Source organism: Phoxinus phoxinus (assembly GCF_949152265.1).
Source record: "Phoxinus phoxinus genome assembly, chromosome: 15".
NCBI lineage: Eukaryota > Metazoa > Chordata > Actinopteri > Cypriniformes > Leuciscidae > Phoxinus > Phoxinus phoxinus.
The window spans coordinates 14,164,634-14,177,988 of NC_136890.1; the positions used below are offsets into that span (position 1 = coordinate 14,164,634).

Genomic DNA, 13,355 nt, shown 5'->3' on the forward strand with positions numbered 1-13,355 from the left:
CCTCTTACTTCCAGTTCATTTACCTATTACACTGAATCAGCAGTCATGAAAGGAAGACATAAGATTCCCATTACATACACTTCTGCATGTAAACAGTTGAGGGAAAAACAACCAACCACATTGAAACTTTCCAAGCAAAATCACCTCATGCTATGTCAGCTCTATACCTCCTTATGTGGGCTTCTCGATAGCATTGCTTGACTGCTATCAACCTGCCCGTCTCCTGAAGATGTTCATGAGCGAGATCGACTTGCACAGGTCACACCTGAGACAAAGTGATATGGATACAAATGAGGAGCTCAATTCCACTGGTTTAGAAATAAGGAAATTACTACAATAGATAAGAATTATTTTAGTTTTGTATTATGTAATATTTGTTGAATGTTATATATTTAATTGTTGTTGTTAAGGTTTTATATTGTCATTTTTGCATGATGGTAATTGTCTTGTTCATGATAGAAACACAACTCTGAAAGGAGGAAAATGTAGCTCAAATAACACTCCAGTTTAAAGAGTGTCCGGCGTCCGCTCTTGTATTATCAGTCATTTTTGCATTAGTGTAGTAATATTAAATGCACTGTGTGTCTTTCTACATTCTGCAAAAACTCATTGAATGTTAAATAGATTTCAACTTTGCATTCAAAGTTTACACTCACTGTTAAAGTAACTATAAAGCACTTTTACGGCAGTTTATTGACCGAATGATTGTAGGCAAACCCGGTTCAGAGGCAATTAAGAAAACAATTTTTAATTGTTATGGATATTTATTACAGAGTAAATATTTAAAAACATGATTGTAATACTTTCAAACACTGTCGAATGACACATTAAATGAAAATAGTTGTATTTCTGTTGCAGGAAATTATATGAATGAAATAAACTATTCTGTAATATTGCCTTTTCTCACATGAATAGGCCTAATATCTAGCAAGTATTGAAATGTTTAAGCCTGTTATGAAATAAAGAAATAATCCCCATGAAGCAGTGGTTTACAGTGAATTAAGAACATTGTAAGGCCCGACGCAGAGTGGTTAGTCCATAAAAATATGTATTTGTAGACTAGAGTATTTTACAACGGCTTTGAACGCAGCTCAGAATATAATCAAGGACCCGAACTAACCGTTTAATAAATGATTTTAATGTGATTGTACAAAGTCATATCAAAGTTCACGTTTACAGGCACATATCAATCATAACATAGGCTACTATACAAAACATTTGTGTGGTGAAAATTTTGTTTTACACAGCCACACTACAGAGTCTTATACTGGATTTACTTAACACATTCATCCAAAATAAAAGGAAATCCAACCTTCACAATTAAAACCATTTGAATTAAAACCAAAAATAAAATAAGTAACAGTAGCCTATGGCAATTGTGCAAAAAAAATGCAATCTGCAACTCCCTTTTCTTATGTCAAACTTGCACGTACCCAAAGACTTTAACCCAGAAATGTGCTATTCTCTTGCCAATACTGCTGCATAAGGGAAATCTCTCTTACTCGCAGACTCACAGACACACACGCGCGCACATGCACTCATTCACTGGTGCAGAGTTCACTGTGGTCAAAGGGGAAGTTTGGAGGAAAACAAGGGCCTAGTCTCTTAACATTTATTATATTTTCCATGGATTAATTAGCATAGCGCTATCAGCAATAACATAAACTTCCCAAAACACATAAGTCTATAAAGATAAACCTACATCCCGTATATTTATACGGTGATTTCCTTGTTTCATCAAGTGACAAAACACAGCGCCCTCTGCCATCTGGTGGACATTTGTTGTGTTGTGCCATAGTATCGCTAAACCTACATTATACACTCTAGAAAGATCTTATACTCAAGTAAACTGTTCTTACGTAGCTCAAGAGCACATATGAGCTTGTTATTTTCTATATGTACATATAATATACACTATTATTCAGTTTAATGACTAACTTCCACATTATCTAGACAATTTCCAAAATGTAACTCCCCCCGTCCAATTGGATAACGTCTGGTGATCAGCCAAGCAGAACCTGATGGGTGACTTATGAAAGACTGTTGAGGACCATGTAGAACTGTAAAGCATAAGCACCTCAAAATGTTCCCTCAAATAGTGTGCGTTATGACCCAAACACAGTTCATGAGGGTGTTGATACAGAAGATCTGACCTCAGATCAGTAACTCGGAATCTCTGGTAGACAGGCGTCCAGTCCAGGGATCAGCACATAAGAGACCGCTGTTCACGAGCCTTCAAACTTGTTCTTTTTTTCCTCCTAACAGAGACACAGAGACAAAACAAAAATGTGTTATTCAAATACTATGGTTTATGTATTTTTATAGTGGATCCAAAATTGCTGCTGCCTTACTTTTTTAAAAAGTTCATACAATTTTTTTTCCAATTATATCAGCATAACAACTTTTAAAAATTTAACTGAAAAATTATATTATTTCAAAATGTCAACATTTTATTTGTCCTTTTTTTAATGAGAACAACAGTTTTTGAATGAATATGCCACATTCATTTAATGTTATAATCTTGATTTGTTTTACTTTTGAACCCCACAAACTGCAACACAACAAAAACAAAACAAAAATTGCTAAACAAAATGCAACAAACACAAAACAAAACACGACATTACACTTGCACCATTGGGAAAAGTTTGTGTGGTTCAAACCTTTGCGGTTGGGGTACTTTTGGATCCCACAAAATGCAAAACAAAACAACAAAATACAATGCTAAACAAAATGCAACAAAACATTTTTAAAAAAGTTAAATGCTAAACAAAAAGCAACAAAACAGAAAGAACAATCGTAAACAAAATGCAACAAAGCAAAATCAAAACAAAAACAGTAACATTTAAACAAAATGCAACAAAACAAATCAAAACAAAAACAATAAAATTCTAAACAAAATTCAACGAAACAGCATTGCACTTGCACCTTTTCGGTTGAGGTACTTTTGGACACCACAATATGCAAAACAAAACAAAAACAACAACAAAACACTAAACAAAATGCAACAAACATTTTTTTTAAGTTAAATGCTACACAAAAAGCAAAAAAAAAAAATCCTGAAGAAAATGCAACAAAACACAGCATTGCACTTGTACCTTGTGAAGGGTTTGTTTGGTCCATACCTTTTCGGGTTCAAAAAAAGATGCAAGCAATATGCAAAACAAAACAAAGTAAAATGCAACAAAACAAAAAAGTAGCATTGCACTTGCAGCTTTTTTGGTTTATTACTTTTCGGTTAGGGTACTTTTAGACCCCACAATAAGCAGAACGAAACAAATAAGTAAAATACTAAACAAATTGCAACAAAACAAAATCAAAACAAAAAAGTAAAATGCTAAACAAAACACTACAACACACAGCATTGCACTTGCACCTTGTGAAAGGTTTGTCTGGTTCATACCTTTTCGGTTGCGTAACCATGCATTTCCAAAGAACAGTATAGAGGGCTAAGAGAAGGCCTATGAACACTGCAGCAGCGATCACACCTGCAAACACACCAAACACCTGTTAAACCGCTGTCTGTAGTCTTCAAAACATTTGTCTGAAGAGGCACACAACCTGGATCTTCTAAGCAGAGATGAGATAACACTGATATAGAGCGTGACCGAATGAGAGGCCGCAGTTTCATTGTCCGCAATACAAAAAGCACTGGTCTTTCTAGTGAAAAATGCAGTAAACATCTCCATATCATATAGTCAGTTTATTAAATTTCACAGCTGCTTTATATACGTATCTTAGGCCTGTAAAAGGTCAAATGTCTCACTAAATGAGAAAGAACGGTCAGTTTTAATTAGTGTTTTTTATTCAAGAATCAAGACATAGTTGCCCTCATTTATCAATCTTGCGTCGAAACGGGCGTATATGTTGGCGTAAGATTATGCTTACACTCCTCTCACCGTCTGATTTATGAAGCTGTGCGTACCTTTGAAATTCAGGTGTACGCAATACCTGCCTCTTGATAAATGCCGCGGCTGAAAACGATCGTCATTAGATTAACACGCCCCTATATATTCACGTCTCCGCCTCCCCACGCCCTCATTTTACGCCATGGGCACCTGGATTTTACAGCACGTGTTTTGAAACTATTGGCGTTGAATTTCGCATGACGTCACATGTAATGGGGTGTACAATAGTGATGATGATGTGAATAATTGCATGACAATTTGTAATATTCTTATTATTAGTATTATGATTTTGATTATTAATGACGCTTATTGTTATTTAGTTATTTTGTCAGTCTGAATTATTTTTTGGTCATTGAAAGCCTTCCATTACTGAACCCAGTCCGTGCGCACCTGCCGGGCTTAACTCACAAAAATAAACACTGAAGTTTATCATTTCTATGTTGTTGTTTTTTTACAGTGGGTCATAATATATCATATCTTTAGTTTGTCAGTGCGTTTTGTGGTATTAGGAATTGTTTTTCTGCGCATTTCAGCACTAACTCAAAACGTGCCTACATGTACACCACCTCCTGAGCTGGCGTAGGATTTGAGCGTGCCGTACGCCAACGTCCATATTGATGAATCGCAAAGTCACCGTGGTTTTGGGTGTACGCTGGAAATTTGGTGTACGCACTTTTCATAAATGAGGGTCAGTGTGTTTAAAGAGATATATACTCGAATGAGGAAGCATGGAGGAGGAAGATTCCAGTGATGACATGGAAACCTGTTTAAACCTGTGAGCGGGTAAAAGGAAAATCAGCCCTGAGCAATGAGTTAACACTCCATATTCCATAGATTTAAAAAAAAAATTGTATTGGAAACTGAACAAAATCATATTAGTTCTGAGACAAGCTCTAGCAACATTTCTTTCCAGGTGAGTTGTTTAATCTCTTTTATGTAATGCAATTAAATATTGAAGTCTGATATAGGAGTCTAAATACTTCTGGGGCCAACTTAGGTGTAGTCAATGAATGATATTTTCATAAACATTTTGCAAACGAATTAGGTTACGGTATGTCCTCATTTCAAATGATCAGCTCAGTCTCTGCTATTCCACACACACACACACACACACACACACCTAGAAAATGTTGTTTTTTTGAGAATTCATTGAGTTTGAGATTTCTACAAAAATACTGTAACCCCTTGTTGTATTTCCCAGGCAAATGGTCATACACGTTGTGAAATCAAATGAATAAATTCACGCTTGATTTCCACTCTTCTCGGAACATGAAGAGAAAAACAAAAAAATGTGATCCATAGGAAAAAGAGCACTTGTATGTTTTAAAACGTTACAAAAAACTCCAGAGAGTTTGGTCAGACTGATCAATGTACGCTTGATAAGAAAGACATGACAACATTTATAACTGCACTACTTTTGTAAACAAATAGTTAATGAACAAGGTAGGACTGAGGAAAATTGGTGAAGAGACTGAAGAGAGTGAGGAAGACAACAGCAATAAAAGAGGAAGGGCATACTCTACCTGGTATGATCCCACTCTCTCTCTTCACGGGGGTCTCAGCAAGAGGGGGTGGACTGGCAGTTACTGAGCCTGTGGAGAGGAGACAATGAAGATTATGTTAAAGGATTTACACCATCATTAGCATGATGTAATTAAGGCGGTTTCATGCATTACCATTTCTATCAGAGTTGAAGGGGAGCCATGAAGACACTTGGGAAACTATCTGGGAAGAGAAAACAACAGGTTATTCAGTGAGAAAAGAATGGGTGGGGCTTGATTGTACCTTTCAAGAATTTACTGAATAGGGAAAAGTGGGTGTTAAATACTATAATAGAGGGGGTGAGGGAGGGGTTAAATAAATAAGTATGCTGTATGCTGTAACTGTATGACAGCTACAAATATCATTATCGATGAGTGTTTGGCTAGTCATGTGATTCCAAAATGGCAGCTCCCGTGAGGGGGGACCTGCCACATCATGTAGAATAAAACAGAATTTTCTAGGCCACTGAAATAGCAGAAGTAGTCATTTTAAACATATTTGTCAAAAGTATCAACAGAGCCGGTCTATCCAAGCACTGATATGTGCTTAACATCAGCATGAAACAAAGTCATTTCTACTCCTATTGCAACGTATCCTAGTGAAACTGCTTTTCGAACAAGAAAACAAATGTAGGGCCATGCGCTGAAAAAAGTGTCATCAGAGAAGATATCATTCCTGTAGGGAGGGGGAAGTTATTTTGAGAAAAGATTACATGGGTAAGTGAATTTGGAAATATTTTTTATTATTATTACTATTATATAAATACTGAAACATTCAATAAAAAATAAGTCCATTTTGATTTCATGGTGGCTTTAAAGGACAAAGAGAGAGGGAGGGGGGCATGTCCCTGCACTGTTTAACAAAGATAAGAAACTATGCCATGACTGAAAGTTTCCAAAACATGCTGGAAGACAGGAAATGAGAGAGAGAGAGAGAGAGAGAGAGAGAGAGAGAGAGAGAGAGAGAGAGAGAGAGAGAGAGAGAGAGAGAGAGAGAGAGAGAGAGAGAGAGAGAGAGAGAGAGAGAGAGAGAGAGAGAGAGAGAGAGAGAGAGAGAGAGAGAGATTGAGAGAGATTGAGAGAGAGAGAGAGTTTACTGTTTCCCAAGAAGTTTTGCTCCTCAAAACAACAGTTGATCTGTGCTGTAAATGCAGTCATCTGTCTTGCAAAATGTAACTTTATGTCAATGAATAACTTACTAACAAAAAAATGGATAGCTATTCTGATACACTGACCTATTTTGTATATTTGGAATGAAACAGTATTACTTTCCTCATCTTAAAAATATACTGTCTTTTAAAATCCTTTCAACAGGTGGAACATTTATAACATACTGCAGAACAGAGTTTAGTATCGCACTGCATTGTTTCTCATGCGTTTGCTTTACCTGTTTGAGACTGAGGTCCTGTGGTTCTTCATGAAGAGAGCTGTTGTTGTTGTTGTTTCTCACCTCCGTCCACATGTTTCAGCGTGTTTGTGTGTGTCTTCCCTTGATCACCACGAGGCGCCCAGTGTGAAGAGAGCGAATGAGACTCAAACAAAACAATGTAAAATCGCTCCTAGTTTGCTCTTAAAGTGGCCGGGGTACATAAATCTAGTGGGCGGGGCAATCCGCCTCTACAGTTAAACTTATCTATAGTCTCTTCTCCCTATTTTGCAACGCGATGTAACTATCGAATGCGCGAGACTTCATTTGCATTCGGATTCATTCGAATAATAACAAAGTAAAAACGTTTGACTAAACACTATAAAAGTGTTTGAGCTACAAAACATATAAACAATATATATTTCTCAGAAAGAGAGACGTACTACTTGCAAAATGTTATAAACTCAGAATTGATAAACTCACAAGTCTAAAAAAAATTACAAATAAAAAAAAATCGTATTTTGCCAATAATTTGCGACTGAAAAAAAGCCAGAATTGTGAAATATAAAGTGCAATTACCTTTTCTATTTTTTGTCTTAATTCAAAGGAAGAGGAAGCATCACACATTCAAATGGAAGAACCCGCGTTTTTTTGTTTTGTTAATAGCCTATGGTGGGAGCCATTTCTTCAAGAAACTTTTTCATAATGCTATTTCACAATAGCCTATATGTCTTGACAGATATGTGAGCTGAAAGTAAGTAAATAAATAAAACTGTGGAAAAAAGACATTTGAAATTGCAGAGAGAAAGATTTAAATTTCGTTCTGTTCATCCCATAAATCTAGTGACTTTCTTAAAGGGATAGTTCACTTTAAACTAAAAAGGCTGTCATCATATATACTCACCCTCAAGTTGTTTCGAACCTGTATGAATTTCTTTCTTCTACTGAACACAAAGGAAGATATTTTGAAGAAAGTCTTTCAAATGGCATCTTCCTTTGTGTTCAGCAGAAGAAAGAAATGCATACAGGTTTGAAACAACTTGAGGGTGAGTAAATTATGACAGTATTTTAATTTTAAAGTGAACTATCCCTTTAACCTTTTTGGGGGATTGACATGGTGTAGATTCAAGTGTGGTGTATGGAAGAGAACTGCACAGTCTTAAATTGCTCTTTTGTGTTTCTGAGAAAAATTCTGAGGCGAACAGTAGGCTAGTGAAGTATTTTTTTACTCTGCTTTTACTGCATTAAGTTTAATTTTGAATTTAATTTCATACTTAATGTAACAGATTAAAGTCTGAATAGAAGTTAAGGTTATGTTGCGTTTATGTGTGTGTAACACATTCTGTCCTTTGGGACTTGCCGTAGGCAAGAGAGAGATGTGCATGCGCATAAGGTGTTCAGGGGTCCAAAAAAAGAGCACATGTGAGGTGGAGGTGAAAGAGATTAAAAGTGTGCACCGTTCATGGAACTTCTGTGTCTCGTTTTCATTATTTTATTATCCAACAGTGTTTAAGCGAACCCGATACAAAAGCTCGGTTACATTGGTGGCAGCGGTTTTATTTTTTTTGTTGGATGAATTAGTGTTTTAAAAGTGCTTCGACGGGTGTTAAACCGTTTTAGTTTAGCTTCTAAAGTTTATCAAGCACCGGCCCGCGGGCGGGCCGAAGGGGCGTGGCTAAACTTTTATTACTTTTTATCGGCTTTGTTTTATAACAAATATTCAATCAACTATCATAAACTATGCATCATTTGAAAGCTAAAACACTCAAGAATCATGTTCTGAGCTTGTTTTTGCAATCAATACACCAGAGAGGAAAGGGTTAAATTAAATGCTGACTGACTGACCTTGTAAACATGAACACAATGAACGGCAATACTTATCTTTGATCGCGTATGGTTCAGATCAGTTCGGACGAATCCAAGAAACACCAGCATACATTTCAATGTAAGGGTCTACTCTTCAAAATGCATCCCACTGTTTAATCCAAAACAACAACAAAATAGGGAAAAAAACGAAATATCCTCCTTTGTTTACATGAGCGTTTTGAGTTAGAGTAATCCATCATGTTCATTTTCAATGAAATATCGATTCCAACGTTCAAAAGCCATATCTCCCCCGTAGTTTGGAATCTTCCGGGTAAATTGAGCCCTCCCTCGTGTCTATCCTTCAATCACAGGCTTTGTTATTGACTGAAACAAAAAGGGAGCATTTTACCGGATGCGCGAACTGTCAATCGCGCTCCTCGGTGTTCAACTGGATAAAAGCCTGGATAAAGCCAGCCAATGTCTAGTCAGCAAAGTTTTGATTGATGGGAGTATTGACCAACCAACATCGATGCAGTGATTGACGAATCTGCTTGCATGAAACGTGTAATACAAGAACAAAGCGCAAACTTTTCATTCACACGTGCGCTTTCGCCATTCCACACGCAAGAGCGCACACACATAGTGCGCCGACACATACACACACATAGCGTTGTTTTACATCGTTTTGCCCACGGAGTTCGAATAAACCATAGACAGTATATAAACACACGGATTTAATCCAAAGCTTATATCTGAACATCTCTACCATTGATCGTCGACTACAGAATACTTTGGTGGTGTTTTGAAGAAGGTGGAGAGAAGAAGCGACGAAGAGCAGCAGAAAGTAATAGGATATCCATTATAATAATCCGTTTACTGTAATTTATTTGAGTAAAAAACACTGTTCTAATTACAAATGTTCTAAAACTATTTTATATATATATATATATTATACATTAGTTGGAAAACGGTCACTTCTGGAATGTCTAGGCTATACATTTAATGATAGACGTTTTATTTCACTGTTTTTGCTATTAGAATTGATCAAAATAAAGGGTATTTTGTTAAAATGTTAAAATGTTTTGCTGAAATAGTTTTTTATTGTGTGGTTTGATGGGCAAAACAGTCTTGAATTGATATACATGCATGTAGTATGTACTGTTTACTCTTATGTCATTTGGTTATCAGGTGTCTATTGGAGTCTCCAAATAGGTTTTTGGAAAGGACGCCTATACTTTTCATCAATAAAAGCTTACAGAAACTACATTTTTGGGAGTATCAATCTCAAATTTGACTCAAAACATGTCCAGACATTAAATTTTATCTTTATGGTGTTTTCAGGCCTTTGACATAAAAGTCTGATCAATTTTTCCCTAAGTTAAGTTCATTCAAAGAAATCGTAAGTCACTTTCATGTCAATTTACCTTGTTTTACTCTTTTCCTATTCAACTTTGAGTTAAAATTGACTCTTGGGTAACAAAGATTCAATTGTCTAGTTTAAAAAAAGACAAGAATTATGAATGTGGACCATAGGGTTTAAGAGCTACAGACATTTGTATTTGGGTATGCCGTTTTCAGAAAATTCTCAAAAATAGGGGCGCTTGATAAGGGGTTAAGGTAGCACACGCGGTCAACGGATTGTCATTATGTGGTGCAAGGACGAGGAGGACAGTTTTAGTACTATGTCGCGGGACCGTGACAGAGGCCATAGAAGCGTGCGAATTGATTTGCCTTCGCCGTTCTCCGGGGAGGAGAGGCAAAGCTTCGTGTGCTGGGCCAGACAGTTTGAGGTATCGGTCAAAGCGCTCACGGAAGGGAGTGGAGCCGCGTCATACAACTATGAACTGACAAGGATTTTACCTACACGTCTGTGCAACGCAGCCTTTTCTCTATGGGACAGTCTCTCTGATGCTGTTAAGTCGGACTATGACGCGGTGAAGGAAAAGCTGAAAGAGGCTTTTGGAAGGAGACAGTTCATGGAGCGATTCAGAGCCAGCCTATCTGCCCGCCCCCGCGCAGCGCGGGAGAGTTTGGAAGTGTACGCAGCAGAAATCAGCAGGCTTGTGGATGAGGCTTTTCCTGAATACGGTGACAGAGCCCAGAGGGAAGAGAAGTTTCGCCGTTTCGTGGCCGGACTGGACCCAGTGCTGAGGACGAAATGTTATGAGCAGGGGGCGACGGACATGGAGGAGGCTGTAATAATTGCAGGTCGGTGTGAGAACGCGCGAAATGCGGTTGATATGGGACATGTGATTGCTGATGTCGGGCGCAGTCAGATTGCCGACGGGACTGTTGTTGCTAATGTGAACTCTGTGTCAGATATTAGTGGACTGTACAGAGCGATTGATAGATTAACTGACGAGGTGAGGGGCATGAAAGTATCTCTTAACCGTTTGGAGGACGAAAATCACAGACTGAAAGAGAGAGTGAGCCGTAGCGGCACAGAGTGGAGTAGAGCGCGCTCCCCGTCACGTGAGTCAGGTCAGTGCTGCTGTCAGGGGCGTGCATGCCGTATGCAGACATATGAGACGCAGAGAGGCCGCTCATCTGAAAGAAAACCATTTATGGAGTTCGATGGTCGTAAGGAATACAATGCGACTCGTAGCCCTATGAGACGCACCGCCAGCCCCTCCCCCAACCCCAGCATGCGGAGACGAGGCAGTTATGAGGAGGAAACGAGGAAGCAGGGAGTGCGCTTCATGACCCCTAGCGGTGAGGAGAGGAACTACGAGCCGGGAAACGGGCTGTAGCTGATGTTGCGGCCCAAACACCAGCTGTTCTACCCAGGGGCCTTAAACCTGATGACAGTTCCTATGTATTGTTGGACGCGGATGCGTACACAAACACTAATAAGGGGCCACTGGTATCATATGTGAAAGGAACTATTGAGGGCATTGAACTTCCTATTTTAATAGACTCCGGTTCTAGTGTATCACTAATGAGCTCTGATTTCCGAATGTCAATCCCAGCACTTCGCAGTCGACCTCTGAAGAAAGACTACATTGCGACCCGTGCTGTAAATGGGCAGATGTTGGATACGCTGGGCACACTTACTGTGACACTACAGCTGGGTACTGCAACATGGCAACACGTTTTTCATGTGGTGAGAGAAGCGACGCAGTCCATATTGTTGGGATGGGATTTTTTAGTAAAAAATCATGCCCTGCTGGATGTTAGTCATGCTAAACTGCAGTTGTGGGACGTTTCCATTCCACTTCTTGCCAGCAAAGACTTTGTCCCAGCATGCTGCAATGTGTCTCTGGCCACAAATATGACTTTTCCACCCCTCAGTGAGTCTATTGTGCCTGTTAAGATTGGTTTGCCTAGCGCGGCCCAGGTGTCTAATGACTTTGTGGGGTATTTGGAACCTAATGTGTCTGATTCAGCCAGCCTGGTTATTGCACACACACTCACTAATGTGCACAATGGACTAACTAAGGCTCGGATTTTGAATCCTACCGGACAGGACATTTCTATAAGACAGGGGACGCACCTGGGCGAGTTTTATTCTGTAGCTGATTCTGATGTTCAGCATATTAAGCAGGACCTAGGTGAAAGGGCTGTTCCTAACCCCCATAACACAGATCCTCCCATTTCTTTAAATGAGTCGCCGATTTCTGTACCAGACAAAGAAAAGCTCTCGTCATTGTTGCTGGAGTACAGCGACATTTTCAACTCGGCAGGGCAGAATACGGGAAAATGCACGTTAGTGCAGCATTATATCAGAACAGGTGAACAAGCCCCTATTAAGCACCGAGCATACCGTACATCGCCTGAAAAGCGAGCTGAAATCGAGAGACAGGTGTCGGGCCTGCTGGCTGATGGCATCATCGAGGAAAGCTGTAGCCCCTGGGCGTCACCAGTCGTTCTTGTAAAAAAGAAATGTGGTGCTTGGCGTTTCTGTGTGGACTACAGACGTTTGAACAGTGTCACGATCCAGGACTCTCACCCTCTGCCACGCGTGGATGATACACTGGACGCATTAGCGGGCTCCAGATGGTTCAGCACGTTGGATTTTTCTAATGGCTACTGGCAGGTGGAGGTGGCCGAGCAAGACAGAGAGAAAACAGCCTTTACAACGGGTCAGGGTCTATATCAGTGGCGCTCCATGCCGATGGGACTTTCTAACTCTCCCGCCACTTTTCAGCGGATGATGGAGCTAGTTCTAAGAGGACTCCCATGGCACATTTGCATGGTTTACCTGGACGATATTTTGATTTATAGTGGAACATTTGAAGAGCATTTAACCCATCTGAAAGAGGTGTTTTCTAGAATAAAATCGGCTGGTTTGAAATTGAACCCCGGAAAATGCCACCTGGCCAGGGATCATGTGGTGTTCTTGGGTCATGTCGTTTCAGAGAAAGGTCTTCAGCCTGACCCGAGAAACACAGAGAAGGTGAGAAATTGGCCAGTTCCACAGTCTCCCACTGAGGTTAGAGCATTTGTGGGACTGTGTTCATACTATCGACGTTTTGTCAAGGACTTTTCAAAACATGCAGCTCCACTGAACCAGCTGGTTGGCAAAAATGTGCCTTTTGTGTGGAGTACCGATTGTGACAACTCATTTAACTATTTGAAGGAAGTGCTGTCTTCAGCTCCCATTGTGACAATGCCGGAGTTTAAAGTGCCTTTCAAAGTTTATACTGACGCATCTAAGTGGGCTGTTGGTGCTGTGCTCGCGCAGGAAAAAGAGGGACTCGAGTATGTGGTGGCTTATGCCAGCCGTGCTTTGAATGC

The 13,355-nt window shown here is 39.4% G+C and overlaps 1 protein-coding gene across 2 annotated transcripts; it reads right to left on the minus strand.

Annotated features, from left to right (window-relative positions):
* Positions 1 to 2: 2 nt before the first annotated feature.
* LOC307011588 (uncharacterized protein) lies at positions 3 to 7,706 on the minus strand. Of its 2 annotated transcripts, XM_079637450.1 has the most exons (6): positions 7,392 to 7,706; positions 6,834 to 6,935; positions 5,582 to 5,630; positions 5,429 to 5,497; positions 3,401 to 3,485; positions 3 to 2,258 (listed from the first exon to the last, which is right to left on the minus strand). In XM_079637450.1, the coding sequence occupies exons 2-6, from the start codon at positions 6,906 to 6,908 to the stop codon at positions 2,204 to 2,206; spliced, it is 333 nt and encodes a 110-aa protein (XP_079493576.1). In that variant the 5' UTR covers positions 6,909 to 6,935; positions 7,392 to 7,706; the 3' UTR covers positions 3 to 2,203. The 2 variants fall into 2 exon arrangements, with proteins under 2 accessions (XP_079493576.1, XP_079493575.1); XM_079637449.1 differs by lacking the exon at positions 7,392 to 7,706 and having other exon boundaries at positions 755 to 2,258; positions 6,834 to 7,304.
* Positions 7,707 to 13,355: the final 5,649 nt, after the last annotated feature.

Coding starts and splice junctions, on each gene's coding strand:
- LOC307011588 (XM_079637450.1), bottom strand. CDS start 6,908: ATGTGGACGGAGGTGAGAAACAACAACAACAACAGCTCTCTTCATGAA. Junction 3,486..5,428: donor AGAGAGTGGGATCATACCAG/GTAGAGTATGCC, acceptor GTGTGTTTGCAG/GTGTGATCGCTGCTGCAGTG. Junction 2,259..3,400: donor ATGGTTACGCAACCGAAAAG/GTATGAACCAGA, acceptor TGTCTCTGTTAG/GAGGAAAAAAAGAACAAGTT.